This window comes from Chelonia mydas, chromosome 20 (assembly GCF_015237465.2).
Source record: "Chelonia mydas isolate rCheMyd1 chromosome 20, rCheMyd1.pri.v2, whole genome shotgun sequence".
Classification (NCBI taxonomy): Eukaryota; Metazoa; Chordata; order Testudines; family Cheloniidae; genus Chelonia; species Chelonia mydas.
The window spans coordinates 1,007,849-1,032,987 of NC_051260.2; the positions used below are offsets into that span (position 1 = coordinate 1,007,849).

At 48.0% G+C, this 25,139-nt stretch overlaps 2 protein-coding genes across 5 annotated transcripts in view; both read left to right on the forward strand.

Moving 5' to 3' along the window:
- ACVRL1 (activin A receptor like type 1) overlaps positions 1-7,504 on the forward strand; it is a 29,158-nt gene extending 21,654 nt beyond the window's left edge. For 2 of the 3 annotated variants that reach the window (XM_007064722.4, XM_043532658.1), the window contains exons 9-10: positions 693-823; positions 4,153-7,504. In XM_007064722.4, the coding sequence (XP_007064784.1) occupies positions 693-823; positions 4,153-4,287 (266 nt within the window). In that variant the 3' untranslated portion in view covers positions 4,288-7,504. The remainder of the gene's footprint in view (positions 1-692; positions 824-4,152) is intronic. The other variant, XR_006286662.1, reaches the window with a different exon arrangement.
- A 4,266-nt stretch (positions 7,505-11,770) lies between these two features.
- The window catches only part of ACVR1B (activin A receptor type 1B), a 28,558-nt gene continuing 15,189 nt past the window's right edge, over positions 11,771-25,139 (forward strand). The window contains exon 1 of one of the 2 annotated variants that reach the window (XM_037883853.2): positions 11,771-12,099. In XM_037883853.2, coding sequence (XP_037739781.1) covers positions 11,985-12,099 — 115 coding nt within the window. In that variant the 5' untranslated portion in view covers positions 11,771-11,984. Of the gene's footprint in view, positions 12,100-21,369; positions 21,431-25,139 lie in introns of those variants that run through there. The other variant, XM_043532657.1, reaches the window with a different exon arrangement.

Genomic DNA, 25,139 nt, shown 5'->3' on the forward strand with positions numbered 1-25,139 from the left:
CTGCGCATCGGTGCCATGCCTGCTCTCGCTACAAACCCCCGTCAGGTTTCGTGCCCTCCAGGATGCAGAGCTTGGTGTTAGTGCCCCATTGACTGGCTCGGCCCATGCAGGTTCCGACGTGTCCATACCATGAGGACGATCTGTAGCGCTCTGCAGCCTCGTCCACACATACCCCTGTCAGTGCAGAGAGCACGGGGAAAGGACCCCTGGGGTGAAATCCTGGCCCCACTGATATCAGGGGCAAAACTTCCGTTGGCATTGGTGTGAGCAGTTCACCCCTGTACTTCAGCTCCTCCAGCGGCACGACGGTCTGTACGCCGTACATCACCTAGCACGAGGGGCCCCAGTCTCGACTGGGCCTCAGGCACCACAGTACATGGGATTAATGAGAGTCCGTTGTTTGACACTGGAGCCACTAGGGGCTCTTCACGTCCCTAGTCCAGTGCTAGGAGCAGGGCTCATCCCCCTATCAACAAGCACTCAGCAGGTCCAGGTCCATCCAGCAGAGGGCAGTGGTGCAAACGTGCACACGCACACACATGCACACGTGCCTGAGTGGGGCACGCTCCTGCTGTGTGTCCTGTGGCTGCTGGCGAGTTACGGTCACTGGTGCATAGCGCTGGCAGTTCGTGCTGCCTGCCCCTGCGACCACGCCAGCTTTCCTCACCGGCTGCCCTCTCTTCTTCCGGCAGGGATAGTGGAGGACTACAGGCCTCCGTTCTTTGACATGGTCCCAAGCGATCCCAGCTTCGAGGAGATGAAGAAGGTGGTTTGCACTGACCAGCAGACACCCAGTGTCCCTAATCGGCTGTACTCTGACGCGGTAAGTGCAGCAGAGGGCGCGGATCCACTCCAGTGCAGTGACTCTTCTCTAACTCAGCCGCCACATAAACCCATAAATCCATAAATAAGAACACGAGAATGGCCAGACTCGGTCAGACCCAAGGTCCATCCAGCCCAGTATCCTGTCTTCTGACAGTGGCCGGTGCCAGGTGCTTCAGAGGGAGTGAACAGAACACGGCAATTATCAAGTGATCCATCCTCTGTTGTTCAGTCCCAGCTTCTGGCAGTCAGAGGTTTAGGGACACCCGCAGCATGGGGCTGTGTCCCTGCCCATCTTGGCTAATAGCCGTTGATGGACCTGTCCTCCATGAACTGATCTAGTTCTTTTCTGAACCCAGTAATACTTTTGGCCTTCACAACATCCTCTGGCAATGAGTTCCACAGGTTGACTGTGTGCTGTGTGAAGAAGTATTTCCTTCTGTTTGCTTTAAACCTGCTGCCTATTAATTTAATTGGATAACTCCTGGGTCTAGTGTTATGTCAAGGAGTAAATAACACTTCCCTAGTCACTTTCTCTGCACCAGTCATGGTTTTTTAGACCTTTATCATATCCCCCCCCCCCCGGTTGTCTCTTTTCCAAGCTGAACAGCCGCAGTGTTTTTAACCTCTTCTAATACAGAAGCTGCTCCATCCCCCTCATCATTTTTGTTGCCCTTCTCCATATTTTTTCCAATTTTAATATATCTTTTCTGAGATGGGATGACCAGATCTCAGTATTCAAGGTGTGGGCATCTCATGGATTTGTATAGTGGATTTGTGATATTTTCTGTCTTATTATCTCTCCCTTTCCTAATGGTTCCTAGTATTCTGTTAGCTTTTTGGACTGTTGCTTCACATTGAGTGGATGTTTTCAGAGAACTATCCACAATGACTCCAAGATCTCTTTCTGGAGTGGTTTCAGAACAGCAGCCGTGTTAGTCTGTATCTGCAAAAAGAAAAGGAGGACTTGTGGCACCTTAGTCCTTAGTGTGGCACTAAACAAATTGCTTTGAGCATAAGCTTTCGTGAGCTACAGCTCACTTCATCGGATGCATTCAGTGGAAAATACAGTGGGGAGATTTATATACACAGAGAACATGAAACAGTGGGTGTTACCATACACACTGTAAGGAGAGTGATCAGATAAGGTGAGCTATTACCAGCAGGAGAAGGGGAGGGGGAACCTTTTGTAGAGATAATCAAGGTGGGCCATTTCCAGCAGTTGACAAGAACGTCTGAGGAACAGTGGTGGTGGTGGGGGGGGAATAAACATGGGGAAATAGTTTTACTTTGTGTAATGACCCATCCACTCCCAGTCTTTATTCAAGCCTAAGTTAATTGTATCCAGTTTGCAAATTAATTCCAATTCAGCACTCTCTCATTGGAGTCTGTTTTTGAAGTTTTTTTGTTGAAGAATTGTCACTTTTAGGTCTGTAATCAAGTGACCAAAGAGACTGAAGTGTTCTCCGACTGGTTTTTGAATGTTATAATTCTTGACGTCTGATTTGTGTCCATTTATTCTTTTACGTAGAGACTGTCCACTGGAGTGGTAACAGCTAAATTAGACTCCATCATTTTGTATGTGTAGTATTGTGTTTTCCAATGTGCATTACTTTGCATTTATCAACACTGAATTTCATTTGCCATTTTGTTGCCCAGTCACCCAGTTTTGTGAGATCCCTTTGTAACTTTTCCCGGTCAGCTTTGGACTTAACTATCTTGAGTAATTTTGTATTGTCTGCAGACTTTGCCACCTAACTGTTTACCCCTTTTTCCAGATCATTTATGAATATGTTGAACATTATTGGTATCAGTACAGATCCTTGGGAACCCCACTGTTTGCCTCTCTGCACTGTGAAAACTGGCCATTTAGTCCTACCCTTTGTTTCCTGTCTTTTAACCAGTTACTGAACCATGAGAGGACCTTCCCTCTTATCCCATGACAGCTTACTTTGCTTAAGAGCCTTTGGTGAGGGACTTTGTCAAAAGTTTTCTGAAAGTCCAAGTACACTATATGCACTGGATCCCCCTTGTCCATGTGTTTATTGGCCTTCTCAAAGAATTCTAATAGATTGGTGAGACATGATTTCCCTTTAGAAAAGCCGTGTTGACTCTTCCTCAGCATATTGTGTTCATCTATGTGTCTGATCATTCTGTTCTTTACTATAGTTTCTACCAATTTGCCAGTATTGAAGATAGGCTTTCTGGTCTGTAATTGCCAGGAACACCTCGGGAGCCTTTTTTAAAATCGGCATTACATTAGGTATCCTCCAGTCAACTGGTACAGAGGATGATTTGAGCATTAGGTTACATCCCACAGTTTCATATCTGACTTCCTTCAGAACTCTTGGGTGAATCCCATCTAGTCCTGGTGACTTATTACTGTTGAATGTATAAATTTGTTCCAAAACCTCCTCTATTGACATCTCAATCTGGGACAGTTCCTCGCATTTCTCACCTAATAAGAATGGCTCAGGTGTGGGAATCTCCTGCATGTCCTCTGCAGTGAAGACCAATGCAAACAATTCATTTAGTTTCTCTACAATGACCTTGTCTTCCTTGAGGGCTCCTTTAGCACCCTGATCAGTGGCCCCACTGATTGTTTGGCAGGCTTTCTGCTTCTGATGTATTTAAAAAAATTGCTCTTAGCTTTTGTGTCGTTTGCTGTTTGCACTTCAAATTCTTTTTTGACCTGTCTAATTGTACTTTTACACTTGACTTGCCAGAGTTTGTGTGCCTCTCTATTTTCCTCTGTAGGATTTGACTTCCAATTTTTAAATAAATGGCCTTCACCTGATCCATGAGGAGGGGATCCTGCAAACACTTACACACGGTTTTAACTTTATTACTGCAAGCAGTCATGGGTCTAACTCATGGTATTAGTGTCCAGCATGTGTATAAGTGTTTGCCAATAGAGGGGCCTTTTGCCTGGAGACTTAAAGCTCTTCCTACAAGGCATCTACATTTTATCACCCCATTTCACAGATGGGAAAATGGAGGGTCAGAGAAGTTACCCAAATATTACAGCTTTTGAATGACAGGCTTCCAGGAAAAGCTCTTACTTCACCCACCTGGTCAGGCTTCTCCTGCTCAGCGTTCTTGCTCGTGACTTTTCTTTATGGGGCCTGCCAAAAGGGAGAGACAAAGCAGCGTTCTGCTGGGGGGATCATTGGTTAATATCGGGGAGCCAGATCTGTTGCTGGTGTAATTGAGCGTAGCGCCACAGAAGTCAATGAAACACTGCTGATTTACACCAGGGGAGGATCTGGCCCTGGAGCTCAGTTATTTTCATTTGATGGTAATTTTCTCTCTCTCTCTTGACCCACCCAGATTTTGTCCGCCTTGGCTAAGGTCATGAAGGAATGCTGGTACCAGAGCCCCTCTGCTCGGCTCACAGCCCTGAGGATTAAAAAGACACTAAAGAAACTGAGCAGCTCCCTAGAAAAACCGAAACAAGATTATTAACTGCGGGGAGCAGGCCCGAGAGCGCTGGGATCGGGTTTCTGATTCACTTGCTCAGACTCCGAAGCAGCAGAGAAGCCGAAGAGGTTCAAGGACACTGAGTTTATGCTGCGCGCAGGGAGGAGGCCTTTGCGCGACTATGTAACAAACCGGTTTTTCTCTCGAAGTCCAGCCCCGTTGTGGAAGGAGGATTTTAACTGGCCACTACTTCCCAGGGACCATTCCAACCTGCTGCAGAAAAGCCCCACTCAGCAGCTGCCAGTTGCCCCGGCATGTCTTTCGCAGTCGCTCTCCAGTGTCCTCGGAGTTGTTTTTTTGGAGGGTTTTTTTTTAATTAAAAAAAAATTCTCCCAGCCCATTTATAAAAATACCCGCTGGGTCCGTGAGCTGACGCCAGCCTGTCTCGCATGCCAGACAGGAACAAGAGCAGCAGCCACGCCCCGCCCTGCTCACAAGAGTGGGGCGTTGACTCTGAACGCCACATCAGGACCATGTGAAAAGCAGGAGTCTCAGTTTAGCCTTTGGGATCCTTTTGCACATAGGTGAGTGTGCATGCACGCGTATCTGTCTCCGGGCACGTGTAAAATAACACAATATGCACCCTGGAATCACCGGGAGCCAGGCAGCAGCTCAGTGACTGGAACTGGGCTGTGATGAACGCTCTGTGCTCAATCGGGGGTGCAGCCAAAGCCACTGTGGGATGCACCAATTTAGCATCCTGTTGAGAACCAAAGCTGCTCTCTACCCCAGTGGAGAGTCCTCAGGGAACAGTCTGCCACCCTACCCTGGTGCTGAAACCCCCTTGGGGCTGCAGGTGTCATTCCTCCCTTCTGCGGCGGAGTTCTGGCCTTCATGCGCACCGGCCCTTTACGTGTCCTCATTCAGAGCCAGGCGAAGCTCCATGTGGGAGGTGGGCCCCGGGGGTTTTTGGATTTACTTCCATTTGTTTACACCAGGCAGGAATTTGGTGCAAGCAGCCATTCGGGGTCTAGTGCCAACTTGACATTTCCTGGGTTGTCCTGATCTACCCTCTCCCACCCCCAGGGGCAGGCGCAGAAGGGCAAAAAACACCCCCTCTTTCAGTGGGTCCCCCTCATTTCCCGAGCGCGTCCAGCTACTCCATCCCCCCCAGCTGGCAAGCTGCCCTGACCAGCTTAATCTCACTGCTACCCGTGACTGGAGAGGTGAGTTCCTGCCCCCTCCTTCATCGCTGACATGGCCCAGCATGAAGGAATCTGGGATCTGCTCAGACCTGAGCTTCCACAGTGAATTTGGCACCAGCAGGGCTCCCCGCCCACAGCTCCCCCATGACAGCAGCCAGGAATTCCCCGACGGGTGCAATGTGCAGCGTGTTTCTTGTATCCTGCAAAGGACAGTACTGGGTTAAGTCCAGGTTAGCGTCCCCGCCACCTCGCTGCTGCAGATCCCAGACGTTGTGCAAGCTCATAGATTCTCCCTGCCATATCTTCCTCCCGTAGGTACTTGGATGCATTTGCTTCAGTGGGAAGGGGAGTCACGTCATCATATTCCAAGCAGACCTGCTAAAGATGGGTCTGAGCCGCTGTGTCCAGCCCCGGCCTTGTCTCCTGTGGAGGCCTGTCCACCTGTGCACACTGGCCGTGCAACGTGGCCGTTCTGACGGGGTGTCTTTTCCACACGTTTGGCACAAGCGGAAATGAAAACACAAGGTGCAAGGCAGGGCAGAATAAGACCCCAGGTCTCCCTAAAGGCAGCCGAGACTTCCCAGCCACTGGAGGGGCCCACCTGACACTTCCTTGTCTGTTATAGACAGAGGGAGACTCCAGGTCTGTAAGGGACACAATGTAAGCCACCTTGTAGAGCCGCATCTGAACTCGCCCAGACTTTGGGGGGCTGTTTGGAAGCAACATTTTGATCGGGGTCCCTCTCTGGTTTATCCACATCCTGAACTGTCTCGAGGGGGGACACTCAACCCCCTCATGCTGCCCACAGCTGCCCTGCTGCTGTCACACGAGTGCAAGGACAGCGCTGAACAGCTGCGGGCTTTTATTGCTGGTGGTTTCAGCTGCCCTGTTATCAAGGAAGATACAAGCATGAGGAAAATATTGTGGCTCTCTGTGTTTGTTTTTGATTAACAGAGCTCAGCCCGGAGCTATTCTAAGCACCCTCAGCTCCCTTGGACTTCGCCTGGAGCTGAGGGCGCTCAGTGACTCACGGGGGCAGGTCCCTTGTTGAACAGATATTGGCAAATTAAGGGCCTGAGCGTGCTCCGACTGCAGTCCATGGGCAGTTTTACAACCGCTTTCAATGGGGCGCAGCGGGACTGAGCCCCAGCTGTGGCCCTCAGCCCCCTGGCAGGTTGTCAGTGCAGCCAAGAACCTTTCTCCCCCTCTTTGGGCATCTCACACAGCTCAGTCGGTCCTGCAGCTGGGACATAAACTGCCCTATCAGCACAGAACTGTGACCAACCCTTATTGAAATCAGTGGCTCGTAGGCATATATTAATGAAATACATGTCTGTCTTTGTATGCCCACAGTAGCTCTGATTGAAGTACAACAATATCATGGATTTCATGTGTTAATGAGCCCCTGAGGAGCTTTTCTCTCCGTCTCAGGAGTATAAGGATAAGCGAAAGGCACATGTGCTGACTCTCCTAAACTCCAGGGGAATGGGAGGACTCACATGCTTAAAGACAAGCACGTGCTTTAAGTGCCTTGTTGAACGGGGGCCTGAAATACCTTCCTCTTGTCACCTCTCTTGTGATGCTCACCTGGTAGCCATCACTATAATTAAGGCTGAAAAATAGTCCCCCTGCCACATTCTTCTCCCTCCTTCCTTCCCTCCCGCTGATGCAGCAGCATAGAGATCTTTCAGCTGAAGGAGCCAAGTCCTTAAAGTTCTGACCCGGATCCAAAAAATTCTCCAAAGCTTGGGGATCAGTTTGGTCTCACCTGTAACATCAGTTTAAACGGTGCCCGGAAAAACAGCTTTGGGCCCTATTCTATAGTTATTTATATGTTAAAATGTAATATATTGTATAAAATGTAAAGCAATTTTATCTCCTAAGCGCTGCAAAATCTCTGCCTTTTGCTCAAGGTGAGATGTCAGGAGACAGGGAAAGCCCTGCTGTCCAGAGCTCATGCATGGTCTTTATTTATGCTCAAAGTGTTCAACTCCTGTGAATAACGTCATATATCTCATTCGCATCCAAACCCTACAATAAACCTTGCTTCCAAACCATTGATAATCTCTTCTTATTAAAGATTAGTGGGAGGAGGGGCTGATGCTGCAGCACATGGCTACAAAATGAACCCCCAGGGGATTTGCCTGACCAGTTTGGAAAGATCTGAAGGTGTCAGAGTGTAATTAGCAAGGGAGGATTTGGCCAGGGCTAATGCCCTGACTCTTACAAAAAAATCTGTCACAAGATCTTTAATGATCCATGAGTGGTCAAGACATTGGCTTTACACCAGGAGGGCTGTGCAATGGACTGGGCCAATTCTCTTTCAGTGCATCACCTACCCAGGAATACTACTACTTAGCGCTTTTCATCCCAAGATCCCCACACGCTATGTTCAGGAGAAGAGCGCATTGTTACCTCCATTTTACAAACAGAGGCAGAGAGAGGCAAAGTGATGTGCTGAAGGTCACACAATGAGTTCGTGGTGGAGCTGGAAACAGAACCTGGATTTCCCAACTCCCAGGGCTGACTCCCATGCAACTTCCTGTGGCATCTCCCTTTTCCCATACACATCCATCCATGTACTAGACTGGTTAACGGCTCCTTAACTTAGAGCAAATCGTGACCATGGGTGTGTGGTGTTTTATATAAACAGGCTGTGCCTGATTCTGCCTTCACCTACGCCCATTTTATACTGGTGTAACTGCACTGAGCCTGATTCTCCCCCATTTAGATCAGTATGAAGTGGCTGTAAATGGCTACCCAAGGGCAATGGAGAACCAGGCCAACGGAGTTACCTCTGGTTTACACCAGCTTGAGTGAGAGGGAGAAGATCTAGCCTCTCTCTTTTTATGCCTGGGTGAAAATCCCCTATACAAAGAGCAGAATCTGGCCACTGGAATCAGATCTGCTGTGTGCATTACTGTTCCTAGGAATTTACACCAAAAAAGGACAAAAAATGCACCGACAAAATCCAGGTCTTGTTTGTGACAACTGGAAATGGCTATCATAACATTATTTAAACAGGATATTAAAGGCTCATTTAGCCTGCATCACCCAGCTCCTTATCAGCAGATCCACATCATCTAGCACGCAGGAGTTTCCTGCTGATAGCAACACCACATAAGTCAAAAACCCGGAGACAGATGAAAGAGGAACTTGCTCAGGAGATTTTGTTGCAATCATATTTTTTTCCTGCTCCCTGATTAAAAACCCACAGGGTGGGTTGACCTTTCCTGGAATTTCTTTTTGGTTTTTACGGGTAGCCTTGCGAAACATGCACCAAGCAATTGGCTGGTCTATCAGGCTTGTGATGTGCTCCTAAGATCCACCCACAAGTCGAGCCCCGCCCATTCATGGCCCAACATCAGACCGGTTTGTGCTGATCTGCATGATAGGGTCATCCCCCTGTTTTGTTGCGTTCACAGAAATAGTGAACGAGGCCGACATTGAATTTGTCATCACTGCTGTCCTCCCTTTCTCTCCTATAGCAGATTCCCCCAGGATCTCTTAGTGCCCCCAGTGTCAGGGTTTCTGTATGTCCTGCCATTCCCTCCTCCCCCCCATACCAGGTCCCATGTTCTCGCATGCTCTCCTCTCCATGACAGGGGCACTGTGTGCCCCTTTCCCCTCCCGCTGTGCCTGGGTCCCCCATTCTCCTTGCCATAGCATAGGCTCGGTTTGTCCCCCCCACAACTCCCCACTTCATTGTGATCTGTAGGCAAGTGCAAGATGCTTGAAGTTCTGGCTCTGCTAAACAGATGGCAGGGGCTCCCTGTCTCCCCTCTTAGGGGAGAATCATTAAGGTTCCATCCCCCGATGCTTAAAATGTTCCCTTCAATTTTGGACTTAATCGGATGCCGTGTTCAAAAGTTATAATGTTACAGCTAAAGAGGCAAACTGAGCAAGCTCAGCCAATAAACTGCCAATTTATTCCTCTTTCCCCGACTTCCCCATCTAGACTGCGAACTCCTTGGGGAGGGGACTGGCCTTAAATGTTCGGACAGCCCCTAGCATGTAGTGGGAGTTATGCAAAGAAATAAATAACAACGGAACTTCTGCAAACTGCCCCCTCCCCGCTGCTCACAGTCAGCCAACAGCCAAGTACTCGTGCAAACATTCCCTAATCCCCCAAATGTCACATATTTTAGGCTGAACGATGATTGGTCTGACAATCTGTCGTGAATGTTCGGTTGCTCGGCATTCATCATTCACCTGTTTATAAGCTTTCCATCACCCAGGAAAGCACTTAAGTGCCTGCTTAAATCCATCCCCACTCTGGTCAGCAAGTATCTACCTGGATGCTTCCCTCAGTGACCGGAAGTTTTGTGAATCGACGTCTCCATCAAGGTGCAGCAACAACATTATGCAACTGAGGCGCTAACCCAGACTCCCCCACGATTGACCGTTTGAAGAATGACTGACAGGCTGCAAATGAGCCACTGCAATTCTTCAGCATAGATTTCGGACCAACCACTATTCATAGCAACCCGCAAGCAATTCACTCACCAGAAAAGACGCTAGGGCCCAGATCTTCAAAGATATTTAGGTGCCTAACTCCTGTGGGAGGTAGAAGCCTAAGGACCCTTGAGTTAAAAAGGTCCAAGAGCTGTACAGGTCTGGGCCTAGCTAAATGCAGCCGCCATATTCCTCTGTAATTTCCTAGCCTCGGCTCCTCTTTTATCTCATCTCAAGAAGATTTGGGAGGCCAGACTTTCAAAGGGTTCAGCTCTTATCTGGCCCCTGAACAGAAGGGTCAGATTTTCAGGTGCTCGGGCCCAGCAGCCCCGTGCGTTCTGAAAGAGCTGCATGAAGCACTGGCGTCAGCATGAGCAGATCAGCTAGCTGACTCCACACCAAAGTCAGCCATAGGGAATGACTTAAAGGAGACTCACCCCAACCTCCTCAAATGATCTATTCCCGGCCTGTAAACATTCATTATAATGTCCCCAACCAGCAGATGGGTTTGCCCAGTATCCTCATCTATTCATTTTTCCCTATGGTTTTACGATCATGTTCTGCTTATAGGCCTGAGCCTGCAGTATGTGGGGATCTCAGCACCTTATGGGATCAGAGTTTTGTATTACTGTTGCTTTGGGATCTTTATGTGTCTGCACACACGTACACACATGCTTTAGGAACTCAGCAAATTAATCATTGGCTCAGCCTCCAGCAAGAATTTAGGGTGGAATTTTTTTTTTCTGGAATGCAACAATTGGTAGAGTAAACCCAGCACACCAAGTCCCCAGGGACCCATAGATCCAGTCATGTGCACTATATAGAAGGAGGGAAGGAAAAATAGCCCAGCAGTTTGCAATGAAATGCGTTTTAATTGGAATGCCAGAGATTCCACTGGTGCCTCTCTGGGGTAGCAATGGAATGGTCTGGGATGTCCAGCCAGCCAGTCTCAGGCTCACATTGCTGAGTCTGCCTGCATTTAGCATGTGCCCCTGCCAGGTTTGCTGCATGCTGGGGTCTGAAAATAGCCCTTCTTGGCCAAGGGCGGGGGGATCCAGTATCACTGTGTCTGCAGTGCAGCATGGGGGGGGGGGGGAGGGGGGAGAATATTACTGTGTCTGTAATGCATTGTAATGCATCCTCTCCCCCTGTATTGCATACGGTGACATTAACTCCCTCCCAAGGACACGGGATATGCAGATTTGCCCCATATGCATTGCAGAGATGATTGCTGCATCCCCCTGTGTATTGCCCACAGCCTTCCCTATGTGCATTGCATGTCTGTGTGCGCACCTCTCGCTCCTCTCCCTCTGTGTACACATGACACTAGCTCCTTCCAGGTATACTTCTCCGTTAGTACGCAACACCCACCGTGCATTGCTCAAAGACTGCACACTACTCCATGCACACTGCACACAGAACGGTGCTGGCTTCTCCTGCACTACGCTGCACGTACCCCCTTTACACGGCTCGCCATGTGGAAGGACACTGGCTCTCCACTGGGTGCATTGCGTACACACGGCACACGCACTGCCCCAGTCTGCATTTGCACAACCATTGTACACCATTTGCACACACGGCCCCCCATATCCATTTGCACACCCACTGCACATTCGTTCCATGTCATTTGCCTAAACCATGCCCCCCGTATTCATTTGCACACCCATGTGCATCTGAACACACGCTCTCGTGCACATTTGCACACCCAGGGCCTCAATGTCCATCTTCACACCCACAGCCCCATGTGCACTATCCATTTACACACACACACACCCCCACTGCTGCCCCTCGTGCATTTCCTACACATTGCGCACCCTTGGGCACCCCATGTGCCTTGGCACGCCCAGGGCGCCCGCGCACGCGCACACACCCAGCACGCTCATTCCACCCTCAGGCCCTTGCCCTAGCCGTGCTCTGTTTCGTGTCGGCGGACAGCGGCCCTCCCCGTCCCCGCCTTTAAGGACGCGGCCCCGCCCTCCGCCCCTCCCCTTTAAGGCCCGGCGGCCCCGGCGGCGCTGCTCGCTCGCGCTCGGTGTCTCGCGCTGGCCGGGCCCGGACGGGAGCGAGGCTGCGGCGGTTGCTATGGCGGAGTCGGCTCGCGCTGCCTGCCCCTTCCCGCGCGCCCCGCTGCCGGCGGCCGCGCTCGCGCTGCTCCTGCTGCTGCTGCTGCTGCTGGGCGGGCCCGGGGGAGCCCGGGGTGAGTGCGGGGGCGGGCCCCGCCGGGGCTGGGGGCTGGGGGCCCCTCTGGCGGGGGGGCGGGCTCGTCCCCGGGGGGCCGTGGCTGGGGTCGGCGGGGGGCTCCCCTTCCGCCGGGCGCTTGAGGGAGCGGCAGGGCGCGCGTTTTGCTGGCGGGGCTGCTGGGTTGGGGGGCTGGGAACTGAGGAAGGTGTTGCCTGGGGGGGGCGGCGGTGGGGGGTCGGTGTTGCCTCGGGGGGGCGGTGGGGAAGGAACGGGGCCGGTGTTGCCTGGGGGGGGTGGGATGGGGGGAAGGAACGGGGTGTGTGTTGCCTCGGGGTGGATGGGGGGGCCGGTGTTGCCTCGGGGGGGGGAAGGAACGGGGTCTGTGTTGCCTCGGGGGTGGGATGAGGGGGGTCTGTGTTGCCTCGGGGGGGATGGGATGGGGGGAGGGGGGTTGGTGTCGCCTTGGGGGGGATGGAGGGGGGCCGGTGTTGCCTCGGCGGGCGGGAGGGATGGGGGCCGGTGTTGCCTCGGGAGGGGTGGGATGGAGGGGGCCGGTGTTGCTTCGGGAGGGGGCTGGGATGGGGGGGGGTCTGTGTTGCCTTGGGGGGGGTTGGGATGGGGGGAAGGAACGGGGTCTGTGTTGCCTGGGGGGGGGTGGGATGGGGGGAAGGAACGGGGTCTGTGTTGCCTCGGGGGGGGGTGGGATGGGGGGAAGGAACGGGGTCTGTGTTGCCTCGGGGGGGGGGTGGGATGGGGGGATGGAGGGGGGCCGGTGTTGCCTCGGCGAGGGGGGGGACGGGGGGAGGGGGGCCGGTGTTGCCTCGGGGGGGGGTGGGATGGGGGGATGGAGGGGGGACGGTGTTGCCTCGGGGGGCATGTCTGTGTGAGGAAGGGATTGGGGACCCTGGCTCACCTTTCACAGGGGGCAGGTGGGGATGGGACAGGGCGGCTGGGTAGATCCAGTATTGAGTGGAGGGAGCCCAGTTCTCGGGGCGGTTAGGGAGGCGCAGGTCTAGGCGCAGACTCTGGAGCCCGCTCTCCGAGAGGCTGGCAGGAGACTGATGGGCGGTGGGGACTGAGGGTACTTTGCAAGGGGCAGTTTGGGGAGCTACGTGGCCTAGGTAGGTGACAGGGGAATTGGATGTGTCACGGGGTTTGTGTGTGTATTGGGGGCCTTCCGTGAAGGTATAGGTTCCCCTCTTTGTAGTGGGGTGGTTGGGAGTGCTCCTTTTGTGTCTCAGGAAGCATAGAAGGGAAATGAAGATTTATAGGACTCAGCCCCCCTAATCTCCCATGGTAATCTTCATTCAGGGTGTGGGAAAAATGCTTCACCAGCGGGATTACCCTCTCTTACAGAGTAGGGGAATTTGGGGAGCTGTGCAGGGGATGGGTTCTCTTGTCCTCAGTGGACAGATGTTTGTGGTAGGAGACTCCTTCTACCTCATATTGTTGGCTAGTGGTGTCTCAGAATTGTCTCTGTCTTTGATCTGTGGAATTTCTAGGGATTGTGTTGCCTTGGGTTATAGACTCCGTGTGGTGACCCATCAGGATTGATCCATGAAGAGAGAGAGGGGTGCTGGTATCTGGGAGTACCACCATGTTCCTCTAGCATCCGTGCAGAGTGTGTGGGGTGGTCTGATTATTATGCAAATGAAGGTGCACAGCATCTTTATTTTGTTAGAAATTAAAATGAGAGGTTTTAATATTATTTCCCTTGAATTATATTTTAAAATGGCTCCTCTCCAAAGCCTCACACTCCTGGGTACCAGCTCCCAGTAATTGTAGGAGAAGTGGTACCTTTGAAGAGGGGGCCAGAAGCTTCCAAACCACTTTCAGTACTGCAACATTTGTAAATGTCCACTATGGGGCTGGAGGAAACGTATTCTCAGTTGTTGTTTCTGTGTGGTCTTATCAGGTGTTACTGCTTCTTTTAACTGTTGGGGAGCCTTGTACTTAAGGCCAAGTGCTGCTGCTTTGATTTTAAAAAATAAACAAACTGAAACTTGTGCTGGTGAAAGGCATCAGCTTGACTAGGCTGAAGACTGATGTCTTCCTTCTATTTATTCACTGAGTTAGTGTCCTGCTAGCTTTCCTACCAATCTGCCTCAGCCCTGGATGCCTCTAAGCTTGGGGCAGAGGGTAGCTGCTTCTTCATGGCCCATTCAGTCCTTGGCCTCTGGAAAATTGCCCACGAGAATGTTAATAGGGATAGAGTATGCATCCGATGAAGTGAGCTGTAGCTCACGAAAGCTTATGCTCAAATAAATTGGTTAGTCTCTAAGGTGCCACAAGTACTCCTTTTCTTTTTGTTAATAGGGATAGCTGCTTGTGTAATTTGAACAGGTATCCAATGAGAATTGAGACCCACAGCTCATTTTGCCTATGTCAGATTGTAAAACTTTGGGTCTTTACTGGCTCAGATGTGTGTTGCTAACCTGGGAAGCAGCAGATAATATATTTGATATTTCTAATGAAATTGCTGTTAATATAGATGCATTTGGGTAGAGGATAGGTATATGATTTTTTTTTTTAAACTCAGAATGACATAGCCTTAGAAATTTGCATCAGTCACCCCTTTTGAAATCCATCAAAGATCTAGGTGAAGTTCCCCTCTCAGTTCTGTTCTGAAATCTTCATCTTGCATAAAGTTTGTGTATATAAAAATAAACAGGAAATTGATAATTGACTTCCTGTGTTTTGTGGAAATTAAGCTGATTATCTGTAGCTTTGATATTGTACTTTGTATAGCTGGCTAATGTTTCCATTAAGCGTCTTTTGTGTTTTCATTCACACTGTGTGTGAAAGGTGTCAGTGCAGTATGGTCTTGTGGACAGGGAAGAAGGTGAGAGTAGGTCCTGGTGTTTGTGGAAGGATAGTTATGTGAACAAGCAACTAATTCTGTAGAACAGCGGAAATAGATTATAGGAGACAGTCTTTCTGGGTGGAATAAGAAATGGTGGGGAGTGTAGAATCTGATGTCGTTGGCTGCTTAAGAAGCCATTATGTAAACTCCATGTGCCTTAACAAACAAGTTTCAGAGTAACAGCCGTGTTAGTCTGTATTCGCAAAAAGAAAAGGAGTACTTGTGGCACCTTAGAGACTAACCAATTTATTTGAGCATGAGCTTTCGTGAGCTACAGCTCACTTATGCATCGGATGCATAAGTGAGCTGTAGCTCACGAAAGCTCATGCTCAAATAAATTGGTTAGTCTCTAAGGTGCCACAAGTACTCCTTTTCTTTTAACAAACAAGGTCTCAGAAGCTTTCTGTTGCACCCTATATGTGTTTTACTTGAGAGTCGAACAGCTTCCTGTTTCATTGTGCATTGTAAAAAGATCCTAGTTCACATGGCATTTTGAAGATGTAAAGTGTTATTTGCATTAGTAAATAAGACTTACAAAAAATGCCCTCCTTCTCCCTCCTGGTTATCTTTGTAGTGTAGCGTTATGTGGGATTTTTTGTTTGTTTCCTTTAAAGCACTAAAATGTTTTGTTTGCTTCATTAAAGCACTAAAATGTTTTGCAGGGAACTGTCTTCCACAGGTAGATCCTGCGACTAACACCTGCTTAAAATATATATTTACCCAATTAAATCAGACTAGCTCTGAATAGTACATAACTCATATTTTAGAACTTTCCAAGAAAGATTTTTTTTTTATAACTGGAAATTAAAAACTGGCCAACAGGCATTCATGAACTCTCTTAAACCACTTGGCCAGACGACTCAGACCTTTTTTTTTCTGTAGGTACGCAATCTGTTGCCAGCAGTGGATGCACCGGAAACCATTATTGCGAAAGGAGTAAAGTGAAACGTCAGTTGTGTAATAGCAAACAAAGTTCACAGGGTGTCAACTAGTGGGAATAGTTTCTCTCCATGTGTCCAGGGAGTAGTTATCAGAGTGAAACAATTGAATTAAGTTCTCTTTTGTTTGTGCATTCCAGTGGAGTAAGCTGTGATGGGGGAATTTCTGTGATGAAACCCCCACTAATAGTGAATATTGTAAGTCAGGTCATGGAGTGTGGGTAGATGTGCAGTGGTAGGGTGGCTCTTTGGTCCTATTTATTTCAGGAATAACCTTTTTATTTAGACTCACAAAAGACATATGCTTGTAAGTAGGCCCAAAGGCTTAGGCAACAATGATAAACAATATTTTTAATATATCACATTAATAACTGTCAGAGTTTGGGCCCTAAGAACTGTCAGTGACTGATGAACATCTTTGCTTTGCTATAGAATTGACTTTTAGAAGAAGCTTTCCTAGTACTGGTTTCAGAGTAACAGCCGTGTTAGTCTGTATTAGGAAAAAGAAAAGGAGTACTTGTGGCACCTTAGAGACTAACCAATTTATTGGAGCATGAGCTTTCGTGAGCTACAGCTCACTTCATCGGTAGCTCACGAAAGCTTATGCTCAAATTGGTTAGTCTCTAAGGTGCCACAAGTACTCCTTTTCTTTTTCCTAATACTGAAGCACGGATTTGGGCTTCATTAACTAATTTTACATTTTTAAAATTTGTTATGAGAACAGTGAGTTTAAACAGGTGTCAAGGCTTGAGTGGGGGGTGGGAACACAGCTCCAGCATTTGTTTTCTGACTTGAAGAGCAGCAATCAGAGACATCAGGACTTATTTTAATTAACATTAAATGTATTCAAATAACAATGAATTGAAGTAAGTCAGTCCACTCAGAGGCAGTCACTTTGTGTAATAGTTTGGTACTGCACAGTGACAACTGGTCGCTGTAATAGAAAGTGCATGCCAACTGCATTTTTCCCCTGTATGTTTTCTGTTCAGTAGTATTGCTTTAATATCCAATTCAGCCTCTGTCAGAGTACTGTAGCCAGCTTCTGGTGGGTGTATGCACCCAGTTTTTTTGTTGGCCCCTTTTATTTCTAACTTGGTGTAAGGTCTAGTTTCTACAGAATTTTTCATATTATCCAGAAAATTATTTCAGCATTAACTAGTAGTTACAAAGTAAAATGTAAAATTAATAGCAATTGGAAAGCAGATTTAAGAAACAATGGAAAGGGACAAGAGACATTTTGCAGGTGAGATTTGGAAGTAGATGGAAAGTTGATGAGGCACCAGGATGTAGGAAGGCTGTTCCAAATAGTGGCATCAACAGAAGAGAAGGCTCTTGCACCAATCCTGTCATGATTGCATCCTCTGTTCTACCACACACTTGCTGGAAGAGTAAAGAAACAAGGTCTGTGAAGTAGGCTGGAATGGATGGGTTTAAAAAAAATTTGTTTCAGAATTGAGTTCGAATGTGGAACAAGTGAGGTGGCATGATGTGCTGCTGTTTCATAGTATGTGAGAGGGGGTGAGCAGCAGCATTCTGTACCTACCAGACTCTGGAACTTGGACTTGGTAATGCCGCCTACTCTGGGCAAAGAGTTTCAGTGTCAGGATGAAAGTAGTGGGATGTATCAGGAACTAGCATGAACATGAGCTTGATTTTTAGACTGATTTTCTGTACTCTTAAATTTAAAACAACAAAGTGTCTTTTGCCTAGTTGTTGGATAACTTTAACAAGGTCTGGCCAACTCAATGACAGTGACCAAAATTTTATCTGGCATAATTGTCTCATTGATTTGAACACTGGGTTTTAGCAAAGTGTAGTCAAATTTCGCAATCTATTAGATTAGTCTTGAGTATCCCTTGTCCTTATGTTTTGAGAATGAAACCCTCATTGTGTCCTTGAACAGCCACTAGACTTGAGGCCACTGTCATCTTGCCCCATGCATGACACAGATGGGTGTCTTGCAATTTATGCATGGGACTGACAGATAGGAAAGATGGATTCTGTTCCTAGTTCTGCAGTGGACTCACTCACTGACCTTGGGCAAGTCAGTTACAAGTGACACATTGATTTTGTGTCCAATTTTTGTTTCATTGTAGTGTATAGTGAAGGCCTGAAAGGCACTTATTTCTTTCTCTGATGTGCATGCATGCATACATGCCTCTCCATCATAAAATATAAAGAAGCAACAGAGGGCACAAACCTTTGTTTTCTTTGCAGGTCAACTTTAGCCTGTGTGCTTCAGTTTGCTGGAGTGGGTGGGAAACCGTGATAGTAAAGGCCTGCTTACCTCATACAGATACTGTGAGGCTTAATTCTTTTAGTAGGCATTCTAGAGTAGATAAGGTTCCAGTGATTGCTGGTGTGTTAGCCCTCGTGTTATGTAGATACGGTCTGAGAAATGACATCCTTATTAAAAGAAAAGGAGTACTAGTGGCACCTTAGAGACTAACCAATTTATTTGAGCATAAGCTTTCGTGAGCTACAGCTCACTTCATCGGATGCATTCAGTGGAAAATACAGTGAGGAGATTTATATACACACAGAACATGAAAAAATGGGTGTTATGGGTGTTTGCGAATACAGACTAACACGGTTGCTACTCTGAAACCTATCCTTATTAAAATGGTGCAAGAGCCTTGTCTACACTAGCCCTCTCCTTGGTGGAACTACATTAGCAAAAAAGAGTAGAGTAGACCTGTTGGCAGGATTGACAAAACAATCCTGCCAATACCAGGATGGCACTACTGCTGCCCATAAAATCATAGAAGTGTAGGACTGAAAGGGATCTTCTAGTTCAGTCCCTTCGCTGAGATAGGACTAAGCATTATCTAGACCATCCCTGCCAGGGGTTTGTCTAACCTGTTCTTGAAAACCTCCAGTGATTGAGATTCCCTAGGTATTTTGTTCCAGTGCTAAACTACCCTTACAGTCATCAAGTTTTTCCTAATGTCTAACCTAAATCTGCCTTGCTGCGGTTTAAGCCCATTACTACTTATCCACTGAAGACAGGACAAGAACAACTTATCACCCTCTTTTTTTTTTTTTTTATAACTACCTTTTTTGTACTTCATGGGTTTCAAACACGTGGCCCACGGAGTTATTTCCTGTGGCCCTCCATAGCTCCCCCGCCTCCACCCCCCCCAGAGCGCACTGCGTCCCCACTCCTCCGCCTGCCTACCTCCCAGTGCTTCCCGCTGCCAAACAGCTGTTTGGTGGTGCTTAGGACTTTCCGGGGGGAGGAGCGGGGACATGGTGTGCTCAAGGAAAGAGGTGGAGAAGAGGCGGGGTGGGAATAGGGACAGGGAGGGGGTGGGAAGGGGTGGGGCCTCAGGGAAGGGGCAGGGGTCTTTTGTATCTTTGTATGAAACGGTGTCAGCGATGCAGCCCTCGGGCCAACGTACTAGTCCTCATGTGGCCCACATGGTGATTTGAGTTTGAGATCCCTGATGTACTTGAAGACTGTTGTTGTGTCCCCCCTCTTCCTCTTCTCCAGGCTAAACAAGCCCAATTTTTTCACTCTTTCCTTGTAGGTCATGTTTTCTAGACCTTTAATCATTGTTCTTGCTCTCCTTTTGGACTTTCTCCAAAAGAGTATCCACATCTTTCCTGAAATGTGGTGCCAGTGCTGCACACACTACTCCAGTTGAGGCCTTATCAGCACTGAGTAGAGAGGAAGAATTCTTGTCTTGCTTACAACTTCCTGCTGATACATCCCAAAACGATGTTTGCTTTTTTTGCAACAGTATTACATTGACGACTCCCATTTAGTTTCTGATCTCTCTAACCCTCAGATCCTTTTCTGTAGTATTCCTTCCTAGGCAGTCATTTCCCATTTTGTATTTGTGGAATTTGATTATTCCTTTCTAAGTGTGGTATTTTGCATTTGTCCTTATTGAATTTCATCTTGTTTATTTCAGACCATTTCTCCAGTTTATAAAAACCTTTTTTAATTCTAATCCTGTCCTCTGAAGTGCTTGCAGCCTCTCCCAGCCTGGTATCATCTGCCATCTTTCCGTCTCAAGAGTGGTGGTGTTTCTGCCTAGATCGTTCAGTCCTCCTGAGGACACGAGAGTTGTTGCTCAGAGCCCACCAGTTCCAGCAGTGCTGCTAAATCTCTTGATTAAAATTCCTTTCATAAACCAAGCGATAAAAAGGGAGGATTCCTTAACTCTCTATTAAATCTTCCTGTTGCAGTGTTGATTGACTGCCCGTGTGCAATTAAAAAAAAAAAAAGTAAGGAGGAATGGAACTGGAGGAGCTCCCCCACCCCTCCAATTGATGTCATGACCACCAGCATTCAGAGTTGGATTAAATCACAGTGACAGTTCACTTCAGCATAAATACAGATCTGATCCATCTTTCAGAGTGAGAACAAAGCTTTCATTCTGAGGATCTGCAGCTTAATGTTACACTTGTTTAAACAGCTTCTTTAGGGTTGGGTTTGTCTTTGAGCAGAATGTCAAAAAGTCAGTGTACTGAACAGGTAGAACAGAATCCACTGCCAACTTCTATAGCACCTTTCATGCAAACTCATCCCTAGGCACTTTAGTGGATCTAAAGACACCAATTGTGTGAACTGTCACTTTCTCTTTTGTCCAGTCAATTTTCTTTAGCTCAGTCAATTCTTCTCTGTAAGTAGATTATATATTTTGCTCAATAAGAGCTTTTTCTTCAGAAAAAGATAGCTGTTAGTGTGAAAATTTCTTTTATTCAGTCATTTCTTCTTGCCCAAACATCCCCAGCTGCTCTCAGAATCTTGCTATGAAAGGAGCTTGTATTCGGCTTTCAAATACCTGTTGGGTTTTGAACACTGTCCAAGGTGAAAGAATTGTAGTTTTTCTTTTAGAAATACTGGGTTTGGCTTCTGGTTTTATTGATGTAAGAAGAACTTTCACTTCTGGTTAATCAGAACTTGAAATGCTAGAACTGCACGAGTTGCCTTGTAATTCTGTTTGTCCTGGCATCCCTTAATTCTCCTATTTCCCTCCAGGCACTGATACAGAGAGGCCCTGGAAAACAGCCAATCTCCCAGGCCCTGGAAAACTGCATTTGAGTCGTTATTGCTGCAGCTCCTACAGTTGGCCAGTATGGGGCACTTGCAGAAGAACGATGTTTTCGCTGGCCATTTTGCTCTAGGGTAGCCGCATGTGTCTATATATGCGAGTACTGGACTTCTTCATAAAAGAGAAGGAGAGCCATTCAGACATTTAGGAAGGGAAAGTAGTATAAAGTTTGGAACGGGGGGTAGGAATTCAGATTCTATTCCCAGTTCTGGCACTGATTTGCTGTGTGGTCTGGGGCATTCTGCTTCCATTTACTTTTCTATAAAATGGAGTTAAAGGTCATCTGCTGCATAGGGATTGTCAAGCTGAATGTTTGCAAAGCTTGAGGTCCTCTAATGAAAGGTGCAATAGAAGTATGTACCTTTGTTCACTGAGAAATAACTTCCTTACTCTTGTACTGCTCCTTTTATTCTAAAGGTTCCCAGGATGTAAACACAAGAATCCCTTCACGTCATGTGCCACTAAAATGCACAGCCATCTCTGGTGAGGAGGTTTGCGGCCAAGCTGGACAATCAGCATGTGGACAAATCTTGGCCAGCATCATTAGGGCGTATCTTTTTACTTCTAAAAAGTGAAATGCCACAGGAGCTCTAATTTCCAGTCAGAATGGAGCGGACCTATTTAAATATTTCCCTCCGCTGTTGGAAACACAAACATCACAGCCTTGTAGCACCAGGGAACAAAACTAACTAGAAATAGAGTAAACCTGATGGCTTAGTTCTGTGTCCAAGCTGAGTTAAATGTAAAAGAAACAGCATGAATGGCGAAAAGTGTGTTTAAATTCTCTGTTCATTATTAATCAGTCATTTATTGGTAACATAGTGAAGGAAGCATTTCCTAAAGATTATATTTAATTGTCCTTTTAATGATACCTGAAGTATGGAATGTGCCCCTTCTGCTTTCTCTTCTCTACAATGTTGTTTTTGTAACAACCCAGTAATAACAAACCTTGGTCTGCATGAGTACGGTCCTCAAAAGTGATTCACTTAGAATGAGACAGTATTCTAATGAGCAGTGGAAAATGATCGGGAAGTCAAGTCTGTTTTGTCAAGCCAAACCTTAGCTATTGTTTTGCCTTTTTTATAATAAAAGCAGGTCCCCTTTCAGAAGCAGATTATAGAAACGATGCTTCTTGCCCATCTGAGAATAGTCCAGTCTTTAAGTCTTCAGTTTCTCTTTCCCACCCCTAATATAGAAGAGGCTTGTGGATATCCCTGTGCTAGACCCAGAACAGAAATACTAAGTTATGTTTACCACTTATGAAGTGCTCTTAGAAGTGACATTTCTTCCCATCATCTGTTTTTAGTATTTAACTGGTCTTCAATCTCTTGTACTATTTTACATTGTATAGCTCTTGGTTCACGTAAAATCAGTATCCAGTTTACTCTATCTAAATTGCTGTAGCTGCCTCTGAGGTGGAATATGACAGCTGTTTAATAGCTCACAGCAACAGTTTGAAAGAGAAAATTAACAGTGGCCTTTTGGCACTTCAGGGAAAATAGAGGGACTTCTACTGTAATTATCCAAATTAGGGTTTAGCCACGACATTGGCTCAATGTGTGATGAAATTATCATGATCACAAGTGATCAGGACCTGTTTCGCATTCTTGTCCAGTACATTGGAGCTTTGGGTTCAGTGCTGATTCAGAAGGAGGAGATCCTTCTTGCAGCTCCCTGGATTTTCTTAGATGTCTTCTGTCACGGAGTCCCCAGGTGATGCTCTGGAACTGCTCCCTACAAAGCCAGTCAGGACTCTGGGGAAGTCTCCTCTCTGGGAGCAGACTGTCTTCAGGACACACAGCTCACACAGCTTCCAGCTTCCTGGGTCTGACCTCGGAGCATTCAGCATCCTCTGCCGCTCCATGTGCTTCCCACAGCGAGTCTGCCCAGGCGGGCTCCTGGGGAAGCCAGAGGGTCCTGCACCCCAACTTCGCAGTCAGACATGACTCTCAGCCAGCCAGTAAAACAGAAGGTTTATTAGATGACAGGAACATGGTCTAAAACAGAGCTTGTAGGTGCAGAGAACAGGACCCCTCAGCTGGGTCCATTTTGGGGGCCAGTGAGCCAGACAACCACGTCTGCACTTCACTCCATGTCCCCAGCCAGTCTCAAACTGAAACTCCCTCCAGCCCCTCCTCCTCTGGGCTTTGTCCCTGTCCCAGGCCAGGAGGTCACCAGATTCCTTTGTTCTCCAGCCCTTTAGCTCTCACCTTGCAGGGGGGAAGGGCCAGGCCATCAGGTGCCAGGAAACAGGGTGTCAGCCATTCTCTGTGTCCAGACCCCTGCACACACCTGCCCTCTAGGGCTCTGCGATGATCATACACCCTTACCCCACCCCCTAGATACTTAAGAACTGCCTAGGGGAAACTGAGGCACCCCCACAATATTCAGGGGAAACATTAAGAACAGTCCCGCTTCGTCACATCTCTCCCCCCTTCGAGACCGAACTGAGCGGGGTCACTTTAGCCGGTGACCTGGGGAAGTTCGAACCCACCAATGTTCCCATGGATGCCCCAGCATCTCTCCTGTTCCTTGGTGGAAGTTACACCAGGCCCTTCCAGTTTTACGCCCTTCCAGTTTCACGCCCTCCCTTAAGTCAAGGGTGGTCAATAACACTCGCATGCCGCATGTGGGAAGGTTTATGCGGCCCGTGCCCTTTTGCCACCCCAAAACTCCCGGGGCTCAAACTGGGATTGGGTCTTCTCCCAGCGCTCCAGTCTGGAGGGCTGCAATTCGGGCTCTCTTGGTTAAGAGCCCCCATCTTGACCTGAGCCACATACTGTTCACTTACAGAACTAGCATGAGCACATTCCTTTCTCAACAACCTTGTTTCCCCAGCAAGCTGGCCAAACACAGCCACTTGGTTATAGGACTGTTTAACTTTCTTAACAGCTTTCACTCCATCTGAGACCTTCTCAAAGCTATCCACACTGGATCTTTCAGGAGAGTCAGTGGATCCATTCACAACAGAAAATTTCTGGCTGTTAAGAACTGAAACTGTCTTGATTAAATCACTTTCACACCCTTCAGTTGCAGTAAACTGCTTGCAAAGACTCCATGAGGATTCCTTTCCCTAGGGGCTTTTCTATGCAACAATTCACCCCTCACGGAAATTCTGCCCTTACCCTCTTTGCCTAGGGCTTTCTCTAAAGGAGCACTTTCCTGAGCAGCAACAGACTCTTTCTGGGTCTCACTTACATCCAGAATCACGTCTGGCCCATCAGGCGCATTCCTACACAGTCCCCTTTCAGGCAAATTTACAGACTTCCGAGATAAAAGGTTAGAAGCATTCTCCTTCCCTTTGCCACACACAAGTTCAGGAATCTTTTCCTTCTTGCGACAGGTTTCCACACCCTCAGTAGGTAACACAATCAAATCACCTTTATGCTCTCCTTGTGCCCTGGCTAGGATCTCACCCTGATTAGACAGAGTTGCTGCACCCTTTCCCAACAACACACTAGCAACAGGCAAAATACGAGCACCAGAATTGTCTGGTCTCTGGGATTTTACATAGACACTAACTGGATGCGACCTAGTTACAGGGCCATTCTCCCGAGCAGACACAAACTTAGGACCATTCCCTTCCTGGGCTTCAGTTGAATCCAGAAGCAGCTCTGAGACAACTGCACTATTCTCAACCATCACAGGCTGAAAGGCCCCTTTTGTCTGCTGCACAGACAAAGAAGAGCCGGACACACTTTCTCCTTTACCAGACACACAGCTTGGGATCTCTTTCCCCTTGTCCCAGCACACAAGGCTGTTCACAGACAACTGCTTGGAGACCAGGGTAGCTTCCTCCATAGAGAAGTCAATACCCCTGACAGACGCAGGCACATTTCCTTCCCTGTCACAATTCTCCAGCCAGGTAACAGGTAAGGTCCAGGGACACTCATCTTCCCCTCTCCTTGCCTTCCCACGCTGCTGACTAGACACAGCCATCAGCTCACAAGGCTGCCTAGGCTCATCCAAACTTTCCTTACCAAGCACCTTGCCACTCCCAACAGATCCCCTGCCCTGCCTGTGTCTCCCCCCACTCAGCTGGAGTCTCAGCTCCCACTGCTCAGCGCTGTCCTTGCTGTCCCAGTGGGGGTAGGCAGCGAGCTTGCTGCTTTCCTCACTGCATCAGAGCCAGCATGAGCCCCCTCTCCAGTGTGCAAGGAGGCGGGGAGCATCTCTCTGTCCCACCCAGCCC